Source organism: Macaca thibetana, chromosome 15 (assembly GCF_024542745.1).
Source record: "Macaca thibetana thibetana isolate TM-01 chromosome 15, ASM2454274v1, whole genome shotgun sequence".
NCBI lineage: Eukaryota > Metazoa > Chordata > Mammalia > Primates > Cercopithecidae > Macaca > Macaca thibetana.
The window spans coordinates 71,962,449-71,986,796 of record NC_065592.1 but is presented as its reverse complement, the minus strand read 5'-3'; the positions used below and the strand labels follow the sequence as shown (position 1 = coordinate 71,986,796).

Sequence of the window (24,348 nt, the reverse complement as noted above, 5' to 3'; positions counted from 1 at the left end):
CCAAATTTTGATAATCTCTAGGTCAAATTAAAAAAAAAAAAACAAACACTTTAGCACAGTGCTTCACACATGTGCTCAATAAAACTGTTTGCTAAATCTTGTTGAATAATGATATAATAACAGCTAACATTCATGAAACACCTACCTTGTGGTATCTACTGATGTATGAGTTTTATTTATCTACTGATGTATGAGTTTATTCAGTAAATCTTCGCAAAACCCAGGAGTATTATGTCATGACCATCACCTTCATCCACATTTTAAAAATAGGAAAACTGAAGCAAAGAGCACGATTGATCAAAATGACAAAGATGGGAAACTGAGGCTGAGCATGATTTACAAATGACAGCCAGACTTCAAAACCAGACTATGGCTTCAGAGTTCACACTCTAAACCATCACTCTATGCTGCCCATCAGGAAATACTTAAGGTAACAAATGATTACCTTGCAACACAGATGTCAGTCTATGCTCTAATGTCAAAGAAATAAAGAAACTCCATGGGCTACAGTGATATAATACCAAAGGGGGTTGAGGAGGGACTCACTGCTTCCATAAGGGACAGATATATTGCGAGTATATAGTGACAACAGCAAGGCTCTTTAACAATAAGGAAGGAGAATGAGGACGTATTCACAATCTGAAGTGGAACAATGACAAAAAGCAACAAGTAAATGGATGAACTAAACCATCTGAGGAATTAAATTAGCAACGGTGTGTCTCTATAATTTAGAAAAAGTTTTATTTCTGAGATCACGCAAACACTCAGGTCTAATTATAATGACCACAGCGTAAACTCAGGTCTAGAATGTAAGAGTATGCTACAAATGATTTCGTTAGAGTGAAACTGGTCTGACAAAGAAGATGCTAACAACCGGTTCTTGGTCTGTATTTAGTTTTTCTTTTCTAAAGACTGGTAAATTGCAAACAAACAGAAGCTATTATGAAAACTCCTCCAGAAGAAAAACATTCACCTGAGGATTACATTACTATAATCTACATGAATCTCTAATTTGCATGCATGTTATAGTTGAATGGTTCTCGAAGCACTACCTAAACCACAAAACTGGTTGGCCAGCTCTGAAGAAGAGCTACTCGTGCTGCTCGAACAGAAGTAGCATATGCCTCTGCCTGAGATCACAGGTCTACTGTCCAGACATGCATTCAAGAAACAACAAGCAAAATCATCTGAGCCATTCAAGACACCAGAATGAACAGAAATCAGATACACACACACGTCTAGCTTTTTAAAATAATAGTGGATAGATATATAGGGCATTTTAAACTGGCAATGGCAAAGACTATAATTTTCTGCTGAGGGATATTATCACAATTTTCCAACCTAGGTTTGAACCAAGGCTCATAAGAGCTCTCCTCCTTAATGCAACATCACACCCAGTACTTTGCTATGACATTCTATACAGCAGATTATAACCCTGACTCCCAGGCTTTTTGGAGTTAATCATTTCCAAAGAGAGTGAGTTGGGCACATTAGATTAACATGGCAAACTAGAGTGGCTTCTTTCCATTCCCACCCCCATAGAGTCTTCTTTTTCAAAGGAGGACAAACATTTGAAAAAATTATTTCAGAGTTCCAAAATGGCTCTGACAAGCTACTGTTAATATCTCTTGATCCTTTGGATCAGTACAAAACACAGTTAGGTAAAAGGGAAAACAAAGAAGGCCAGATGTGCTAATGAAGACATAAGGAAATACATCAGTATTTCTGGTAGTATTTTATTGCCTGGGTAGGCAATAAAAGCCTGAAAAATATTATCTTTATATGATAGTGAATAAATCAAATTTTTCTTTAGTGTTACTTATAACTTTATCTTTGAGTGTTTGAAGAAAAGGTAATGACAGTATTTGATAAGTTATAATCTGGATCCTATTTTACCAATTGTTTTTAAACATTTTTAGTGACTGAAATATCTCCAACTCTACCATGTGCTTTCACAAACCACAAATATCCTCTGGTAGATTGCAAATGGATATTCCTTTTTCTTTTAAAATGTACCTTAAAAGATATGGTTAAATTTTCCTCTTTCGTCAATAACTTTCAGAATACACATGCTATTCAAGAGTGCCAAATGAATCTGTGAAAAGGAAAATATACTACATGGAGGCTGATTAGACAAGGACAAAGCTAATCAAAATTGATTTGGCAAAGTTGAAGCCTGTTTCCTCTTTTTAGCTATAATGGGAAGGGTGAGAGGGAGTAGATTCTTTTTCAAGTGACATCTTAAGGTTGAAAGCTCATATCACAAAACATATAGCATGATAAATATCTTAACTAAAAACTGCTAACAAGGGCCTTTGTGATTTCTTTTGCAAGACTACACAGCGTAAGAAGTGTGATGAAGAAGAGGAAGACGGAGGAGAAAACCAGTAAGATGACGGTTATCTGCATAAAAGATTGTTTTTTCAAACATAATTTTAAAAGTCTTCCTTTCTCGACTCCACATCTGTCTGCCACTTTTCACCAGAGAATTAAGCAAAGGCAGCACTGCTCAGTAGAAGAACGTTTTTGCTTATCTGGAAAGGTAACTTCATGGACATACAATAATTATATCTAGTAACTTTAAGAAACCCTGTAGCTATGATCTGACATTAAAGTAGGCTCCCAGGGTCTAAATGGACTTCTGCCAAAAATTAACAATGGTGAAACAACTTACTTTTGCACTCTAGCCAAACAAAAATAATAAAACCATAGTCTCAACTTCTCTTTAATAAACTAAATTTAGATTTCACCTTTAAAATAAGCTTTGATATAAAAGGCTTTAAAATAACAAGAACATCTTATATTTGGGTCTTTTCCCAGTTAATTATTTGCTGGCATTAGAATCGAAATTCCTTGGCTTCACCTTAAATTGACACTCCCAAGTGCTAATTAGGAAACTATATACATTATTAACCAGAGAATGTTGTGCTTAAAACATGCATGTTACATATGTATATTATTATTAATGTTATTCCTTTCACTTTTCAAAATACCTCTGTAGAAAATAGAGCTCCTATTTCAATGAAGCAATTGGTGGCTCGTGAGGGATTTCTTGTCAAAATGCAATTAATAGGAAGGGGCCAAGATGACACAGGATCCTTGTGTTGGAAACATCCTTAACATGAATCAAATTTAATCTCACTGAAATAGTCAGTGGAGAGAAACGTTAATGACTGCAGATGTTACACATTTTGCTGATACTAGGGGATTCCCAAAGAGAATGGCCAACTCACGTATGAACTAAACCACTACCGAGGAACCCCACACGTCAGGGAGTACAAGGCCGAGACATGCCTTTCTCTAGTACTTTCTCTTCCAAAAAGCCGCGGGACAGATGGGAAAATAAATGCATGTAAACAAGGTAGACCTAATGATTTCCTAATTAGGAAGGAGACGTGATCTTCTCATTAATTGTCAAGCTAACTGACCACAATAGCAGTTTCATAAACTGAGTTCATTAATCCAAACTTTGGTGTCTCTAGTCCACAGAATTCTCCTCATACTTCCAGACCCTTCATCCAGCCACAAAGTTGTCAGTTCTGCTTGATTTGTTTGAATACTGTACTCGACGACAGCTGTCGGAAACAGTACATTAGAACAGCTGCTATGACAGCTACAAGGGCTTGGAAGTTTAATTAGGCTCAATGTGACATTGTGCATTTTTCTAAACAAGGAACGATCCACAAAAATAAAGAAATTTTGAGTGAGTCTGAACAATGTTTACTTATTGGCACCACCAACTGGTTAACCTGTTTGAGTTATATTCTTGGTCTCATAATATCTTTGCTACCAGGCTGATAAGAGGTATAAAAAAAAAAATAAATAAACAGGAGGAGCAGTTAGATGCACAAGAAAAGGGGTATTAAAAGGGAGAGGAAATGGTGAGGAAGTCACGTCAATAATCTCTTTCAAAGGCTGGCTGGTAGCCAAGGAGGATCCCACAGTGTCTCAGGATTTACTTCCAAAGGAAATGTATTCAGAGGCCCCGAGCCTGGTGCCAACGGCAAACAAAACCACTCATTATGGTCACAGCCCCCTAGAGAAGGGGAGAATGGCTTACTCTCAGCATCCGTGCGGAGGAAGAAAGTGAGGAGCAGCAGCAGCAGCCGGGCTACGTGCACCATCCTGCAGCTTGGCAGCAGCGCGCACGAGCAGCTTGGAATCACTGCCTCCGGAGCCGCAGCGAGTCTGTCCGATCTGAAATTTCAGCTGGAACACTTTCAGAGCCTGAAAGGGGGGAGGCAGAGAAAAGAAAAGGAAGAAAACACAAAGATGTTTAGATTTCTTACTCCTCCCCCCCGGTTCCATCACAATCACCATGACAGACACAATCCATTGACAATACACAATAAATTGTAATGGTCGTGCTTTGTATTAGGAAGGAAATAACTTGGTTTGTAAAATGTAGGAGTCTTAGGATATCTGAGTTTGTGTTATGTGGGAGCTCTCGCAATCCCAATTTTAGGCCCAATCACCTTGAATTTCATTCTTTGCTTATGCCACCTTTTGGGCAAAGAACCTGAAAAAGAACTGACACTTCTTATGAAACATTACGTAAATACATCAGTGGAAAGAAGCACACCAATGCTGTGAGAAAGATTTAAGAGAAGTTCCTCCGTGCAGGATAAAAGTCTATTACTGACACAATAATGGAAGCTGCTTTCTTGGCATCAGGTGAAATGACAGGACTAATTCAACTTCTCCAGGTAAACAGTGGAGGTTAGAATTTTTTACACTAGCATATTTGGCTTCTTCCCTGAAGACACATCAACGTTCAAATCTAGTTTGGCATCAATAAGTCAAAACAATAGTTAGAATGAGCTCTTTCATTTAATAGGATTTTTATATGTCTCCTGGGCAATGGTTTAATTTCCTCAATCTTCTCCGTAAAATCAAGAAGCCATAAACTATTTTTAGAGCACCTACTGTGTGCAAGGCATCAAGAGTTACAGCACAAGGAGTCTCAAGGTAGAAAGATGAGTCAGGTTCTATTATTTTTGTTTCCAGATTAGTAGGGAAAATAAAGCAGGTATACCAGATGACTAGTATAATTTAATAAGTGATTAGTTCCAGGAAGGAAAACCAGATAATGCTGTAAAAGATAGGATCAAGACTGACATCATGGAAATAGTGTCTCAAACTAGGCCTTGAAGTTTATGCAGGATTTTAACAAGATGATGAAAAGGCATTCCAGGAATTCTATGCAAAGGCAGGGCAGTGGGAAAGGACCTTTGGAAAACGTGAGTTTCCTGGTTTGGTTGGAACAGGGCCTCCCAAAGGTCAGCATGCATCGGGTCCCCTGGAAGGCTTCTTAGAACAGATGGGTGAGTACCACCGTCACAGTTTGTGGGTCACTAGGTCTGTGGTGGGGATCCAATAATTCAACAATTTGCTTTTTTTTGTTGTTGAGACAGTCTCACTCTGTCACCCAGGTTGTAGTGCAGTGGTACAATCACAGCTCACTGCAAACACTGCTTCCCAGGTTCAAGTGATTCTCCTGTCTCAGCCTCCCAAGTAGCTGGAATTACAGGTGCCCACCACCATGCCTGGCTAATTTTTGTACTTTTAATAGAGACAAGGTTTCACCATGTTGGCCAGGTTGGTCTCAAACTCCTGGCCTCAAGTGATCTGCCTGCCTCAGCCTCCCAAAGTGCTAGGATCACAGGGATGAGCCACCACTCCTGGCCTCCCAAAGTGCTAGAATTACAGGCCTGAGTCACACATTTGCATAAATTTGCATTTCTACATGTTCCTGGGAGATGCTGATGTTGCTAGTCCAGAGACCACACTTTGAGAACCTTCTGGTTGAAGTCATAGGAAACTATCTTCTATTAGGAAAACCAGAAGATGAAACAAAAGAAAATGGTTCAGAGTCAGGCACGGTGGCTCACGCCTGTAATTCCAGCCCTTTGGGAAGCCGAGACAGGAGGATCACCTGAGGCCAGGAGTTCAAGACCAGCCTGGCCAACATGGTGAAACTCCATCTCTACTAAAAATGCAAAAAAAAAATTAGCCGGGCTTGGTGGTGTACACCTGTAATCCCAGCAACTCGGGATGCTGAGGCAGGAGAATCACTTGAACCCAGGAGACAGAGGTTTTGGTGAGCCAAGGTCCTGCCACTGCATTCCAGCCTGGGTGACAAGTGAGACTTCTTCTCAAAAAAAAAAAAAGATTCAGACTTAAAAAAAAAAAAAAAAAAATAGGTCACAGAGAGCCTTGGATGGTGATCTAAGTCAAATGGCCTTTACTCGGCAAACTACAAAAAGAGCTATTTAATGTTTCAGAGCAGAGGAACAACATAGAATAAGGCTTTGGAAAGATTAACTGACAACTGGACCACGGATGATTTAGAGAATGCTATTAGGCCACAGCAAGAGTTCCAGGTGAGAAGTGATACAAGATTTAAGAGTAATGGTGGTCCTGGTAGGAATTAAGAAGGAAGCCAGTGACTGACTGGCTCCAAGCAATCATTTGAAGTATGATTCTTCACGTGTTAAATAATTGTACCTATAGAACCCTCAATAAATCTAGCATAGACTCTTATACAGAGTACACTCTTAATGAAAAATTTAAAAAGAGAGAGTAGATCACATCCTATTGCATCCTCTATCACTGCAGAAAAAATTTGAAAATGACTATCAGTATTCATTTGCAAAATGAAACTGCATACCTTTAATTTTTTTATACTGAAGTATTTGAAACATATACAAAATTTTTGACAGGAAATACTAGAGATATCCAGAAATAACCTAATCCACTAAAATAACTTGTACTTTAAAAATAACTGTAATACAGATACCATGGTATGTCTTTTCTGAAACTGAGCTTCAGCGTGAGAACAAAAAATTTTTTAAAGGTATTATCTTTTTTATTACTATTCATTAGCAGTTTGAATGCAGGAAAGATAAAACTAAAAAGAAAGAGAGGAATCTTCTATTATTAGCCTCTTTAAAAAACAAAAAAATGGGTGACAGGTGACATGAAGCAGCAAGTTGTACATTGGAAAATTTCTTGAATCCAGAAGTTGGCCAGCTGTTCCAAATCAGCTATTGTTATCAATTTCCTCTGAAAAACAACTTCTCAAGCAGTTCACAGCTATCAAATGTTAAAAATCTCAAAAGTTCCTAGGAAAAGTGCTAAAGAAATCAGCTCTCCCCTCCCCATCCCCCTCCTCCCGCTTTCACTGCTGCCATCCTCATGCCAGCATTTCAAATGACAGCAGAGTCCAGAAGACATCGGTCCTGTCGGACTCAATTTGTGTCTGTGCAAGCGTATCAGAGCCAACTGCTACATAATGACTCCGTGTGATCACAGAGATGGAGACCTATGAATGCTCGCTCAGGGAAGAAGTGATTTGGCTTTTCCTCCTACTCAGCTGAAGTGCATAAGAAGACCAAATTTTTTCAAATGAACCTTCAACTGTTACTCCTGGACTTCCTACAGTGATAGGATCTAGCACTCTAGAAACGAAAGCAGCTATAAACATACATATTTATATTTAAATGGGTTGTGCCCAAAGGAGATCAGAGGTGTGAAGATAAAATCTATTCTAAATGTTCATTCCAGCTAATCTCCATTCCTTATCTTGTTTATGACACAGCAACATTGCCAAAAGGGAATGCTGGCTGCCTATCAGTAAGGTAGAATTTAAATTTAGGTACAAAAATTGAAAATGGATTCTTAAGAAAATAATTAAACCAAAAATAAAGAGGATAAAAGAATATTATAAATAGCTTCCATTAATCTATAGTAAGGGTTGCTAAGTACTCCGAAAAAAAAAAAAAAGAGCAAGGAGATTCAGTGATATGAAAAGTACCATGTTTTACCTAACTTACATCACACATTATTCAGTATTTGTCCAAAAAGCCTCAGTAGAAGCCAACCCTTTGATTTTCATATATTTTGCTCCTTCTTTCTGGAGATGGAGTCTCATTCTCTGTCATGCAGGCTGGAGTACAATGGCACAATCTCAGCTCACTGCTACCTCCACCTCCTCAGCTCAAGCAATTCTCCTGCCTCAGCCTCCTGAGTAGCTGGGATTACAGGCATGCACCACCATGCCTGGCTAATTTTTGTATTTTTAGTAGAGGCAGGGTTTCACCATGTTGGTCAGGCTGGTCTTGAACTCCTGACCTCGTGATCCACCCACCTAGGCCTCCCAAAGTGCTGGGATTATAGATGTGAGCCACTGCACCCGGCTCTCTGTCTTTCATCAGCAGGGACATGCAGATAGAACTCAACCATGTATATGAATTTAAAATAAAATTTCAAAAAATTTAAAACTCTCTGGTTTCTTATTTCTCATACCACAAAGATCTTATGAAACAATAATTTTGCAGATTTCCAATTAACTGAATATTTGCTTTTGTATGTATGTACATGGGTGGTTGGAGAAACTAACAGTTCAGAGGGCAATACGATGCATGTAATATAATTTGAAACGAACAACAAAGAGTGCACTTGCCTAAAAGCCTTAACAAATCACGGTTTCAAGCATTCACATAAGCTGACACCTATCCAACTCTTTTTCTTCAACTTACCATTGTAACACTTTTCTGTAATATGTATATTCATATTCAAACCAATATGAATGTTAAAGGATTTGTACTATTTTTTTCAGCTTTCTATACTGTTGATATTTGTTTCTAAATACTGTATTAAAATTTTCTTTAAAAAAAAGACAAACTGGGGCCTAGTCTCTCAGAAGAGTTTTATATGGGAAATGTAGAAAATTAGCCAACATCTTGCCATACCAGAAGCAAGGAAGTTTTCAGAACTACTAGGCTATATTAAAAATAAAAAAAAAAAAAAAAATCCAAGATGATGAGGTGGCTATCAGCTAAATGGAAAATCTGAGTGACAAAAAGAAGAATAACTGCAAAGAACTACAACAAATTACATTATAATCTATGAGTTCATAATTTTAAAAATTTCACTGGTTACTCTAGGAGAAAGTTAGAGAACCAAATCATTTCTCTGAAAACGGAAACAGAAAAGGAAAGAATTAACCAAAACAAACAAACAAAACTGCTGTCACTTAAAATTAGGTATCATTATTTATTTCTGAACATTTTTCATTTTTCTATCATAACAAACCCATCCTCTCAAGTCTAGACATCTCAGAAGCAATAATATCATAATGATATTTAACCTGAACATACATGCATAAAATATATGCATTAAGTTGGGGGATGGTATGGGAAGGAGGATTTCCCCAAATCACTTCTTTTTATCTACCTCCCAAACCAGGCCTCTGTAAATCAACTGAATGTGGCTTCTAATTATTTATGAGAAGGATCCATTTGTACAAACGATGTGCTGGTAGGAATCTCCAATTTGTAAAACAGACAAAAGCAGGGCTGCTCTGGCTGAAGTGTGAAGGAGAGTAGGGGTCTGGAGCCTACAGCACACCTGGCAGAGGTTTCAGGGGGCACCCCAGGAATTCTCTAGGCCCTCAGTGTCCAGCTACAACACAAGTACCTGAAAAGAGAAGAGAACCCAAAAGCAAATTTTCAACATTTCACTGACTTGTGGATTTTCCAAGAGAAGGGAGCCATCTAAATATTTTAATGTGGTATAAAACGAGAATCGTCCAGTGCTGATGGATATAACTTTCTGCAGGATAGAAATCTTTTTATCTGCATTGACTAATAAGTGACCACTTTAAACACAGCTAGTGCAACTGAGGAAGTAAAGTTTTTATTTTATTAAAGTTCAATTTAAATTTAAACAGCCACATGTGGCGAGTGGCTACCCCACTGGACAGCACAGACTACAACTACACGTTTACAGCACTGAACAGAAAAAAGTCAGTATTTTTTCAGAGGTATAGGGTATAGACTGAAACAATGAGGTGAGAATTTCTTAGTTCTTGTAGTCCTTGGCTTCCTGATAATCAGACACTAAAGATTCACTGTGTTATGTGAGGATACCCATTTAACCTTTGGATCACTCACTCACTGATACAGTTTGGCTGTGTCCCCACCCAAATCTCGTCTTGAGTTCTCATGTGTTGTGAGAGGGACCCAGTGGGAGATAACTGAATCATAGGGGCAGGTCTTTCCTGTGCTGTTCTCATGATAGTGAATAAGTCTCACAAGATCTGATTATTATGTAAGGGGGAGTTTCCCTGCACAAGCTCTTTTCTCTTGTCTGCTGCCATGTGAGACATGATTTTCACCTTCCGCCATGATTGTGAGGCATCCCCAGCCATGTGGAAAAGGTCCATTAAACCTTTTTTTCTTCCCAGTGTCTTTATCAGCAGTGTGAAAGCAGACTACTACACTAACCCATCCGTGTCCCTTATCCTGCCAAATAAAAAAAAGATTTCATTTTTTTTAAACTACTGCATAGAATGTAAAGGAAAGATCAGTCTACGACCATACTACCCTGAACACGCCCAATCTCATCTGATCAAGAATGCAAAGGGAAGATCAATAAGTGGTTGACTATAAAACTGGAAAATATCCAAATAGAAATAGTGTTAATGAATGTTCCTTTAATATCAAAGGAAAGATTACGTTAAAGATGGGGTGTCATACTTTATTGTATTTCTCCTTACTGAACAGGAACTTCTGGCAGCAAAGGATTGCCACGTTCTATAGACATAAAAGACAAGCATACGTCTAAGCAGCCTCATGAAATAATTTGTATAGTTGTATAGTTTTAATGAAATGGCCACATTCGATTAATATTAGTGAGGGATATGGAAAACACATTCTTAAATACATGCAGGGCACCAAAAGCCTGAATGTAAATTATGGAAAATATTACTGAGAAAAGGGGCAATTGAAGAAGGTTATTGAATTTAATAAAACTATGAAAAACCACCACAAACCAGACACCTCTGAATAAAACAGTCAAACCTAAAAATATAAGAAATTATTTGTAAGAAACTCATAACACCTCAAAATTATACTCCACAAAATTGGCACATCAAATCAAAAACTCCAAATTTTTCTGTTTTGCCCTAAACATGTTTTTATGACAATCAGGAAAAAAAAACGAGGTAGTTTAAGAGCTATTGCATATAAATACAAAGTGATAATTCAATCATGTAATTTTTGGCTTAGACTATGACTTAATATGAAGACTCCAGGTGACTATAAGCACACAATGATTCTTTGAAGAAATCAACTGAATTTTAAGACTACCTGAAGAGTAAAACAACTCCTATCAATATAGACACTTAAAAGATCCCTTATATGCCTAACTCTGACAGAGAAAAAAAGTCAATAGCTATTATTCTGAGCTTTCTATAGTTTATGATTCACTTTCCAAGTTATTATTGATGCATCTCTGTAAGACTTCAAGTGGCTTTACATTGGAAGCACATATAAATATTAGTTATTTTCAAGGATGGCAAAATGACATTATTAACCTTCATTGTTTCTTTCTCCTTTGGGAAGGAAAAAAAGAGGTATGCCGTGAGAAATGAACAGATAGAAAGGAAAAAAACCTCATCTCCCTTTGTATCTATTTGTTCCCCTGCAAACAGAACTGTAATTCTGATTTGCAAAGAAGGATAGCTTTAGAAAAAGAATCTAAAGTTTCTTTCAGTCATTACTGCATTCATAGCTTCTATCTAGTTTTATGTGATGCCAGTAGAAACTGGCAATGAGACGATTAAAATACAAGTCTATTCAGCATGCTGCTGGAACTCTAGTATTTGTTCCTTTCACCCAAAAAGACATTGTAAAAGTGAGAAACTGATCTTTCTCGCAAAGTGTAGACAGATATGCAAAGATATGCAACCTAGTCACTTTCCACTGAAACTCAGGCATTTTTTTTTTTTTTTTTTTGGAGACAAAGTCTCACTCTGTTGCCTAAGTTGAAGTGCAGTGGCATGATCTTGGCTCACTGCAACCTCCACTTCTTGAGTTCAAGCAATTCTCCTGCCTCAGCCTCCTGAGTCGCTGGGACTACAGGCACACGTCACCATGCCCAGCTAATTGTTGTATTTTTTGTAGAGACAGGGTTTCACTATACTGGCCAAGCTGGTCTTGAACTCCTGACATCGTGATCCGCCCATCTCAGTCTCCCAAAAGTGCTGGGATTACAGGTGTGAGCCACTGCGCCTGGCCGGGTATTTCTTTTTTATGTTAAATAATGTATTAGGATATTTTGTTCAATCAATCAAAAGAAGTAATTAATATGCCCTTGATTAAAAGGTTTAGACAAGACGTTTTCATGCCAGGAGTATCATCATAAGCCTAATTTATCATGAAGCGATTATGCACCTGTTACAAAATCTCATATTATTCCCTATATTTCACTTTTAATAACCTACATTCATCAAGCTCTAAAGACATTAGTTATGACCAATAAACTAATATGTAAGTATAGCCTTAAAATTTCCTTGATGACACACTGCACACATTACAATAGGATCTTATCCTAAATAGTAATGTATAATTTGTTGTTTTATTTTAAATTGACTTACAAAACTGTATGTATTTATTATACACAACACGATGCTTTGAAGTATATATAGTATATATTGTGGAATGACTAAATTTAGCTAATTGACATATGCATTACCTCATACAGTTATTTTTATAATGAGAACATTTTACATGATCTGTGTTGGCATTTTTGAAGAATACATGGATATGAAACTATCATTTCTATATCAATGTAACTGATCTTGTCATTATCTTAAAAATCAAAGCAGGGTTTTTTAATGAATATAAAATATTTTTGTTTAAAATACATCTTTTTAAATGTTATGGGTAATAGGTTTTATTATTCTATCTATTTTATTTGTTTCAGCCCTATCAATACATAGTATGGAAAAGTCTGGCAATACATATTTTACTTTTACTATGAAAAGCAATTTTAAAAATTCACTTTGAGGAGAATTTAACACCCTCTAAAGGGAATAATCTACATTGATCTTTTTTCCTTAAGATTAGTTTAAGAATAAAGTGAGGACCTTTTAATTGTTTTTAAATAGTTCATTACGATGGCTCAAAGAAAACTAATTTAGCCTCCTCACAGGTGTAATATTTATCTGTAGCTCCACCCTCAGGGTGATCAAACCTCTGGGCCAGCTGCGAAAGTGACTTGGCCCTCTCCCCCCAGGGAATGCCCAGAGACACTTTTTGTTGTCACAGCACAAGGAGGGTAACCCATGGCACCTAAGGGTAGAGGCCAGGGATGCTGCCAAATACCCTATAACACACAGAACAGCTACCTGCTCCCCAACAAAAAATTACCCCATGCAGAATGTCAGGAGTGCTGAGGGTGGGAAACCCTGTCCTAGAACAGCTCATTGGTATGGAGGGAAAATTCAAAAAAAAAAAAAAAAAAAGGAACTTTTAAGAGATATCTAATACATTGCTTTCTAAACCCACCAATTTTAGGTGTTTCCAGTACAGTTTTCGTACATAAACTCAAAACAGATTTGAATTTCTGGGCATGGGAATATGGATGACACCCAAATTTCCCTTTTTGTCCTAAGTTAGAACCAAAGTTGGCTTGCCTTAAAAGTTTAGTTCACAGGCTTAGGCAGCATAAATATTGTCACCAATTAAAAGAATGAAGCTGTTAAATGGAACAGACATTGCACTGATGTCTGTCAGTGAGTAGATATGGCTCCCATGTCTCATGATGGGAGCTTAGCTCTTCTCTAAGGGAACAGTCTCAGGAAAGAAATATTCAGTTTCGAGGATTGTCTTCTCATATCACTGCTAGCAACAGAGATTGATAGTGGAATGGTGAAAGGCTGTCACAAATGGCTAAGGAAAGTGGAATTAGAGAATATTCTCTTCATACATCTCTCACCTTTTACACAAATCGACTGAAGATGAATCAAAGAGTTACATCTATGACCTGAAATCATAACAATTCTAGAAGATAACATCAGAAAAACCCTTCTAGACATTGGTTTAGGCAAAGACTTCATGACAAGAACCCAATAGCAAACGCAACAAAAACAAAGATTAAATAGATAGGACTTAATTAAAGTAAAAAGCTTCTGCACAGCAAAAAATAATAATAATATCAGCAGAGTTAACAGACAACCCACAGAGTGGGAGAAAATATTCACAATCCATACATCGACGCAGGACTAACATCCAGAATCTACAAAGAACTCAAACTCAAATCAGCAAGAAAAAAACAATCACATTCAAAAGTGGGCTATGGATATGAACAGACAATTCTCAAAAAAAGATATACAAATGGCCAACAATCATATGGAAAAATGCTCACAAAATGCTCCCTGATCACTAACAATCAGAGAAATGCAAATCAAAACCACAATGCAATACCACCTTGCTCCTGCAAGAATGGTCATAATCAAAAAAATAAAATAAAAAATAGATGTTGGTGTAGATGTGGTGAAAAGGGAACACTTCTACACTGTTGGTGAGAATGTAAACTAGTAAAACCGCTATGGAAAACGGTGTGGAGATTCCTTAAAGAACTAAAAGTAGATCTACCATTTGATCCAACAATCCCACTACTAGGCAACTACCTAGAAGAAAAGAAGTCATTATAGGAAAAGATACATGCACATGCATGTATACAGCAGCACAATTCACAACTGCAAAAATATGGAACCAGCCCAAATGCCCATCAATCAAAGAGTGGATAAAGAAAATGTAGTGTATTTATACCATGGAATACGACTAAGCCACAAAAAGGAATGAAATAATGGCATTTGCAGCAACCTAGATGGAATTGGAGACTATTATCTAAGTGAAGTAGCTCGGGAATGGAAAACCAAACATTGCATGTTCTCCCTCATAAGCAGGAGCTAAGCTATGAGGATGCAAAGGCATAAGAATGACAAAATGGCCTTTGGGGACTCAAGAGAAAGGCTGGCAGCAGCGTGAGGGATAAAAGATTACACATTGGGTACAGTGTGCACTGCTTGGGCGATGGGTACACCAAAATCTCAGAAATCACCACTAAAGAACTTATTCATGTAACCAAACACCATCTGTTCCTCAAAAACCTGTTGAAATAAAAAATGAATTTTAAAAGCAGAACATTCTCTTTATAATCTCAATGTTGTCCTCATGACTATTCTGACATCTCTCTAAGACACTATTAACAATTTACAGGCCGGGCCCGGTGGCTCACGCCTGTAATCCTGGCACTTTGAGAGGCTGAGGTGGGCAGATCACGAGGTCAGGAGATCGAGACCATCCTGGCTAACATGGTGAAACCCTGTCTCTACTAAAAATACAAAAAATTAGCCAGGCATAGCGGCGGGTGCCTGTAGTCCCAGCTACTTGGGAGGCTGAGGCAGGAGAATGGTGTGAACCCGGAAGGCAGAGCTTGCAGTGAGCCGAAATCGCATCACTGCACTCCAGCCTGGGAGACAGCGAGACTCCGTCTCAAAAAAAAAAAAAAAAAAAAAAAAAAAATTTACATAGTAGAGGAAATAGGTTGTGTGGGGAAACTAAATAAATGACTATCAAACCAAACAGAAACATAAAATCTAAAGAAAGGTAGACAGGACAAATATTAACCATATATATCCAAAATACACTCTTCACCTCTCTCACCCTGTCCATATAGTTCATTCAGTTATATTGCACTCATCTTTACTGTTACTGCCCTCTTCACATCTACTCCCTCCTTCAATGAAACCATAGATTGATAAAAATCAGAAGAAAAAAATAACAGAACATTTTGGGCAACCCTCTCATTTAACAGACACTGCATGAAGTACAAGGACATAATGGAATTAATAACCTCAGAATGCACAAGTTGAGTAGTCTCAGAAGAGGGCTTAGAACCAGTTTTCTTTCTTCTACAGCACGGTATCTACTTTTACTATCTCTGACTTACTGAAACAGAAATAGATAGCTGAAGCGATGTCATGATTAATTCTAAAGTGATCAACATAAAGAAAAAGTCCCTCCTTTAATTAGCAAAGAGACAATATTACAATGGGCATAAATGAAAGGGGAAGGCAGCCTTAAAGGCGGGGTATAGGAAGGCAGGATGAAAGAATCTCATTGAATGAAGGTATTTGGCAGTCACTGTCCTAGACCAATAAATAATTCACAAATGAAAGTTTATCCCATGAGTCAAAAATTCTCTAAAGAATCAATCTTTAACTTAGTACCTGTTATTATGTACTTGTGTATCTTAGAATAAAAGTTTATAGATGTGCTTGGAAGGAAAAATAATTAACCAGAAATAGATTTTCCAAATTCTCACATTTGTAATTTAATGAATAACATGCAGACACTATTAATAAGGTGGTATTAATAATACCACCTTAAGGCATATCTATTTTGTATATTACTATCAAGTTCCATTTTACGGAGTTTTTCTCTCTCTATCCTCCTCTCACTCTCGCTCTCGCTCTCTCTTTTAGATAGGGTCTTGTTCTGCCGCCCAGGTTGGAATGCAGTGGCACAATCACAGGTAACTGCAGCCTAGAAATCCTGGGCTCAAGCTATTCTCCTGCCTCTGCCCCCAGAGTATCTGGGACTACTGGCGAGTGCCACCACACTTGGTTTTTCAGTTTTTATTGGGAAGGGGTCTTGATACGTTGCCCAGACCGGTCTTGAACTTCTGGACTCAAGCAATCCTCCCACATTGGCCTCCCAAAGTGTTGGAATTACGGGCATGAGCCACCATTTTTTTTTCTCTATAAAATTTAAATGTTAGTAAGGATATATGTTGAGTAATTGTGACAAGGTGGGAATGGGTTAGATTCTGAATTCACAGAGTTATAGTGTCTAGTTATCTCAGTGGAGAGACATCAGCCTGAGTGCACTTTTTATAAAGTTGCTGAGGGCAACACGGCCATATTGAAAGAAGAAATAAAGATACACAATGGTTATTTTTCAAAAGAAGTTGGCATTATAAAGTGATTTGATAATAAAGTACGAAAATTTCCTGCAGCAATAAAGGCACTATGCATTTCCCATACCAAGATGTATCTGAGTGGCAGTGAAAAAAATATTTTTCCCATACTCACTCTTTTAGAAAATATATTTGAGACCTCCGGAAAAAGACATTTTAAAGTACTGTCATTTTTATTGTACTTCTATAAAATACTCAAACAAAATATACAATATGGATATCAAAAAAGGAGTTTAAAGTCGTTAAAAGCCTACTAGCAAACTAGATGTAGTAACTTTCTCAACATCAAACTTTCTAGAAACCAAATGTAATCTTAAATGAACGGCCCACCAAACTAAAAGAAAAGGAAATGCTGAACAAAAACTTCAATCAAACTTCTCTGCTGGGCCAGGCACAGTGCCTCATGCCTGTAATTCCAGTGCTTTCAGAGGCTGAGGCGGAGGATCACTTGAGGTCAAGAGTTCAAGACCAGCCTGGGTAACATAATAAGACCCCACGTCTTTTTTTTTATTTTTATTTTTGAGACGGAGTCTCGCTCTTGTCACCCAAGCCGGAGTGCAGTGGAGCAATCTCGGCTCACTGCAACCTCCGCCTCCCGGGTTCAAGCGATTCTCCTGCCTCAGCCTCTTGAGTAGCTGAGATTACAGGCGCCTGGCACTACGCTCTGCTAATTTTTATACTTTTAGGAGTGACGGGGTTTCACCATGTTGGCCAGGCTGGTCTCGATCTCCTGACCTCAGGTGATCCGCCCGCCTCGGCCTCCCGAAGTGCTGGGATTACAGGCATGGGCCACCGCACTCAGTAAGATCCCATGTCTAGAAACAAACAAACAGAGTGGGCGCCGTGGCTCACGTCTGTAATCCCAGCACTTTGGAGGCCAAGGCAAGCGGATCACGAGGTCAGGAGACGGAGACCATCCTGGCTAACGCAGTGAAATCCGTCTCTACTAAAAATAGAAAAAAATTAGCCGGGTCGGGTGGCGGGCGCCTGTAGTCCCAGCTAGTCGGGAGGCTGAGGCAGGAGAATGGCGTGAACCCGGGAGGTGGAGCTTGCAGTGAGCCGAGATTGCGCGGCTGCACTCCAGCCTGGGCGACAGAGCGAGACTCCGTCTCAAAAAAAACAACAACAACAAAATTTCTCTGCTGGATGTGGGTCTCACATAGGCCTTTTGAAACAGATATTTATATTTCAAAGTAGAGGACTAATCATTTTAAAATGAGAAGGAATAGGTTCAAGAAGCAAGCCAGGAATGTGGCTGGCACAGACGTGAAAGTATGGGTGGAAGAGAAGTGCAGGGAATGCCTAATTGTTATCTGGTGAGGGATCAAGTCTCAAATTAAAATGCCATCTTTTTAAGAATTTCTGTATCTTTTGTGGTCTACCTAATGATGTTTCCATCACAAACTGAATATAGACTGACCCTTTCCTTTATTATATTTCCTTTAATATTTTTAAATCACAGGTTTAACCATGAATATTTATCATATTACCTTGTTTAAAAACAAACAAAAAAAACTGAACAGCCATGCATTAGAAAATGTGCTTATTTCATCCCATAATTGTCACTAAGGTCAAAACTATTCATTGCATACATCTTCATCGTTGGCTGGGTGCAGTGGCTCGTGCCTGTAATCCCAACATTTTGAGAGGCCGAGGAGGATGGATCACCTGAGGTCACGAGTTCGAGACCAGCCTGACCAACATGGAGAAATCCCGTTTCTACTAAAAATACAAGATTAGCTGGGCGTGGTGGTGCATGCCTGTAATCCCAGCTACTCAGGAGGCTGAGGCAGGAGAATCGCTTGAACCCAGGAGGCAGAGGTTGTAGTGAGCCAAGATCGTACCACTGCACTCCAGCCTGGGCAACAAGAGCGAAACTCCATCTCCAAAACAAAAACAAAAACAAAACTTCATCATTTCCTAATTTGTACTTTAGATTGGTCCATACATTTCATCACACAAATATAGTGCATATTTCAACACACATGTGAAAATATGTCTTTATATATTATATACATTTACTATGCTACTAATGAACAATATATTTTCAAACACAAAATTAGAAATTTTAAAAATAAGATTAAAAAATAGAAGTTCTATAATTCTATTCCTAGGCCATATAAATAATTAGGGGCCCATTGCCCTAGATATAGTTGGGATTTTTTGTTTTTTATTCTTTGTTTTGAGACGGAGTCTCCTTCTGTCGCCCAGGCTGGAGCGCAGTGGCACCATCTCAGCTCCCTGCAATTTCCACCTCCCAGGTCCAAGTGATTCTCGATTCTCGTGTCTCATCCTCCTGAGCAGCTGGGATTAAAAGCAGGTACCACCATGCCCAGCTAATTTTTGTATTTTTAGTAGAGATGGGGTTTCGCCATGTTGGCCAGGCTGGTCTCAAACTCCTGGCCTCAAGTGATCCGCCCCGCTTGGCATCCCAAAGTGCTAGGATTACAGGCGTGAGCCACCATGCCCAAGGGTAGTTTGGATTTTTTTAAACCTATATATTAAGTGACCACGGACAAAAATGAGATATTTTACTAGTCTGTCCACCAATCTCTATGTGACAGCTGATGTCAACAAGATGTATTATAACACATAGAGAAGACACTGTTGTTTGGGATTTTCAGACAATGTCCTCATTTTATCATTGTAAATCATCTACATTAAACTAGAATAACTTTACACATGAACAGTGTTTTTGCTTTAAAAATGAATTCCTTCATTCTTTTATTCCATGAATATTTCTGAATACCAGGCAAGGTGATAGGGACAAGAGACTTATAATAAATGTACAAGACAGCAAGGTCCAGCCAGGTGCGGTGGTTCACACCTGCAATCATAGAACTTTGGGAGGCCAAGGCAGGTGGATCATCTGAGGCCAGGAGTTCAAGACTAGCCTGACCAACATGGTGAAAACCTGTCTCTCCTAAAAATACAAAAAATGAGCCGGCCGTGGTGGCAGGTACCTGTAGTTCCAGCTACTTGGGAAGCTGAGGCGGGAGAATTGCTTGAACCCAGAGGCGGAGGTTATAGTGAGCCAAGATCACACCACTGCACTCCAGCATGAGCAACAGGGTAAGACTCTGTCCCAATAAAAAAAGACAGCAAGTTCCCTAATACATTCTGGTGCTAGGAGACAGAAAAATAAGAGAATTTTTTTTTCTTTTTTTTTGAGACAGAGTCTTACTCTGTCTCCCAGGCTGGAGTGCTGCCTTGGTAGGATCACAGCTCACTGTAACCTCTGTCTCCCAGGTTCAAGCGATTCTTTTGCCTCAGCCTCCCAAGTAGCTGGGACTACAGGTGTGTGCCACCACATCCGGCTAATTTTTGTATTTTTAGCAGAGACGGGGTTTCACCATGTTGGCCAGGATGGTCTCACACTCCTGACCTCAGGTAATCCACCCACCTCAGCCACCCAAAGTGCTGGGATTATAGGCATGAGCCACCACGCCTGGCCAAGTAATTTTTTTAAAGGTACCTGGTAAGTGCTCCAAAGAAAATTCAGCAAGTTAACAGGGGTAGAGAAATAACTGGTATGTGGGAAAGGAACGGGGAGACTTTAGAATAGGGTGACAGGAAAGGACCCTAGAGAAGTGGGGGGCATGTGAGTCTGAACCTGAATGACAACAAGAAATGGAGAAAAGCTTCACAAGTGAAGGGACAGACTGCCCAGGGCAGAGGCTAGGATGCAGGAATGAGCTCGATTGTGGCTGCAGTCCAGAGATTCCTAGCAGAGAATGATACCAGGCGGGCTGGGAAAACAAAGTGGGTCCAGGTTGCACAGGGCCTGTAAGCAACAGTGGAGAGATTGGATTGCATCTGAAATGCAATGGAAGACACTAGAGGGCTTTATGCTATGGAGTGACATGGTCTGATTTATATTTAGATGACTTCTCCAGTGGCTGTGTGCCAATGGTCTAAAAAATGCAACCTCCCCCGACTGCCCTCCCCGCTCCCAAGTCTCTGTAGAGACTTCCAATCCATTTATTTGGACATAGCCATTAAGCTCTATTGTGAAGTCTTTTGACCCTTTATAAAAGCCTCACCAGTTTCACTTTTCAGTGATCCTATGCAGTCTCCTCTTCCCAATTCAGAAAACAATCAGAAATAATGTGTCGCTTTTTAATGTTTTCTGCTGCCCTTCTCTGTTCCTATGCAGCAACCTGCCCTAGAAAATCCAATGATCTTTTTTCTCCCATTTCTCTCCCGTAGAGCAGTTTAACACACTTCAGAATTTTTACTTAAAAAGTAAAGTACCTGACATTAGTTCTCATTTGCATTCCTGAAAAACGCAAATGGAAAAAATCTGCTTTCATGTACAAAGAAACGGTCAGCATTAAGGATCTCCATGGTCACACTTTTCGATCTGTGATTCCGGAACACTTTCTACACTCACTTTAAAATTAAAAAAAAAAAAAAAATTTTTTTAAATTTCTGAAGTTTTGTAGATCAAAGCCTTTTTTGTTTGACCATTTTAAACCCTGTAATGTTAGCAGTGACACTAATACCCAATAGTACACTGGAATTCGAGCTATTAGAAAACAGGGCCTTTCCCATAATTCAAAACTTCTTTCTTTCAGGATTTAGAAGCCAAGGCCTGCTGTGAGTCAATTGCTGGCTATCTTCCCAAATTAGCTTTTCGGTCTTAGTTATCTTTTACATTCATCCCTTAGTCTTCACTCCAGGATTTCCTCCATTATTGAAGCAAGGCTTTTAACACCCCAACATGAAGTCATTTAACTCCTTAGTTTTTCTTATTTTTAGTTACCTAAGTAGATTTGAGACTGCCAGTATTTAACCTTCTGTCTTAAAAATGCATTATAAAATGGGATAGTTTGTTATATGGAGCATGTAGAACCTGACACACACAATAATGCCACCTTATTCTATTTCTTAAGTAGAGGACTCTAGTCCCTTCCTGGGCTGACCTTTCCACATGCCGTGGCCAAAAGAATGGGACAGAAGCAACGTGTGCGTCTGACCCTGAGCCTCAAGAAACCCAAGAAATATCAGGAAGAAGCTCTGCATGGTCCCTTCCACCTGCTGACCTGGGGTCCCCTGTCACCACTGTCAGAGATGTGTGACCCAGAGCAACTTTATCTTGAAAAGGGGCTAGGTAAAATGAGGCTGAGACCTACTAGGCGGCATGCCCAGATGGTTAGGGCATTCTAAGTCAAAGGATGAGACAGGAGGTACGCACAAGATACAGGTCCTAAAGATCCTGCTGATAAAACAGCTTGCAGTAAAGAAGTCAGCGAAATTCCACCAAAACCAAGATGGCCATGAGAGTGACCTCTGGTCGTCCTCACTGCTACACTTCCAATAGTGCCATGGCAGTTTACAGATGCCATGGCAACATCAGGAAGTTATCCTACATGGTCTAAAAAGGGGAGGCATGAATAACCCACTCCTTGTTCAGCATACCATCAAGAAATAACCATAAAAATGGGCAACCAGCTGCCCTCAGGGCTGCTCTGTCTATGGAGTTTGCCATTTGTTTATTCCTTTACTTTCTTAATAAACTTGCTTTCACTTTATTCTATGGACTCACCCTCAATTCTTTGTTGTGGGAGACCCAAGAACCCTCCCCTGGGGTCTGGATCGGGACCCCTTTCCTGTAACACCACCACGCAAACAAGCCCAGACTAGCCTGGGGGAGGATGAAAGACCATGGGGAGCAGAGATGAAGTAGCTAACTGACCCACTGTAGACCAATCATTCCCCAGAAGACCTGACAGCTGGCTGCAGACTCAAGAGTAGGCCCAGTCACGATCAGCTGAACCGGGTCACCAACAGCAGAACCACCAAGTTGAGCCCAGCTCAAACTGCTGATCCAGAGACTTGAGATAATTAAATGGGTGTTTGGTTAAGCTACTAGGTTTGGGGATGGTTTGGTATACAGCAAAAGCTAACAATACAAAAGTGTTAAATATTTACCTCATGCACTATAAAACAAAGATAAATCAGCGTATGTTTTCTTCAGTACATTTACTCTACTTTAAATACTCCGGTAGGCAATCTGGCTTCTTATGGTTACATCTAAATTAATTTGGTCCTCTTCTGGCAGCAACCAATTAGTAAAATCACTAGCTTTCAGATCTTTAAAGTAGGGTACGTTATTCTGTGATTTAGAATACAGGAACTTATTTGTGCCTCTTGGCCCCTTTTTCCGATAATAAATATTTTCTGCCACACAGCTCAGGGACAGCAAAATTGTCCTAAAATGTCCTTAACCACTGACTAAAACCATGAAGCATGATGTTCCTTTCTGGTGATATAATTGAAATGACGTATGTCTCTGAGATTTCAACTGATTTCACCAAGTACACTGACAGGTAGTAGTTAGCAAAATTTTAGATGCTGTTTTCCTTAAGCAGGTTCTGCCAGGAGAGAAATCCCACAATTCAAGTAGGGTTGATACTTTAAAAGCAGGAAAGTTTTCACTCAAATTTTTTAAAGGAATGATATTTTGAACAGTCTGTTTGTCCTTCTCTGGCCAGTTTCTAACAGCATGCTATATCTGCCTCTCCTTAAATAGGAGCTAGTCAATTTGACTAGTTACTAGAAAGTGTGAAAAAGTGAGGAGACATAACTACTGAAATAAATAAATGAATTTTGCAAGGCTGCTAAATACAAGATCAACATGAGAAACCAACTGTATTCAGAATAGGTATTTCTTAAATGTACTATTTATAGCAGCATCAAAAATATAAAACAGTAAAGAAATAAATGTAACAAAAGTTCACAAGATTTCTATGCAGAAAATTAGATAGCATTGTTAATAAATTAAAGAAGACTTAAATAAATGTATGATTATAGTATGTTCACAGCTTAAAAGGCGTATTATTGTAGGCCAGGCATGGTGGCTCACACCTGTAATCCCAGCACTTTAGGAGGCTGAGGCGGGTGGATCACCTGAGGTCAGGAGTTCAAGACTAGCCCAGCCAACATGGAAAAACCCGGTCTCTACTAAAGATACAAAAATTAACCAGGTATGGTGGCACATGCCTGTAATTCCAGCTAGTCAGGAGGCTGAGGCAGGAGAATCACTTGAAAACAGGAGGCAGAGTGTGCAGTGAGCTGAGATCGTACCACTACACTCCAGCCTGGGTTGACAGAGAGAGACTCCATCTCAAGAAAAGACTCATTCTTATAAAGATGTCAATATTTCCCAAGTTTATCTATGAATTCACTGTAATCTAATATAAATTTCAGCATACTACTCTTGTGAAATAGAAAAACTAATTTTATAATTTATAAGAAAATGCAAAAACAAGAATAGCCAAGACAATCTCATAGAAAAACAAATGTTAAAGAATTTATACTACCAGTTACCAAGACTTATTATAAAGCCACAGAAATTAAGATGGTGAAGTGTTAGCTCAAGGACAAGCAAACTAGTGGAACAGAAAAAGAAGTCTAGAAACAGATCCACCCATATACACTCTCAGTTGATTTATACACAGCTGACTCCCTGTATTGCAATGGAAAAAGAATAATCTTTTCAATCACTGGTGC

The 24,348-nt window shown here is 39.0% G+C and overlaps 1 protein-coding gene across 36 annotated transcripts in view; it reads right to left on the bottom strand.

The window, feature by feature from the left end:
• The window catches only part of PTPRD (protein tyrosine phosphatase receptor type D), a 2,337,809-nt gene that overhangs the window by 421,445 nt on the left and 1,892,016 nt on the right, over positions 1-24,348 (bottom strand). For all 36 annotated transcript variants that reach the window (XM_050761934.1, XM_050761936.1, XM_050761930.1 and 33 more), the window contains one exon: positions 4,061-4,227. In XM_050761934.1, the coding sequence (XP_050617891.1) occupies positions 4,061-4,124 (64 nt within the window). In that variant the 5' untranslated portion in view covers positions 4,125-4,227. The remainder of the gene's footprint in view (positions 1-4,060; positions 4,228-24,348) is intronic.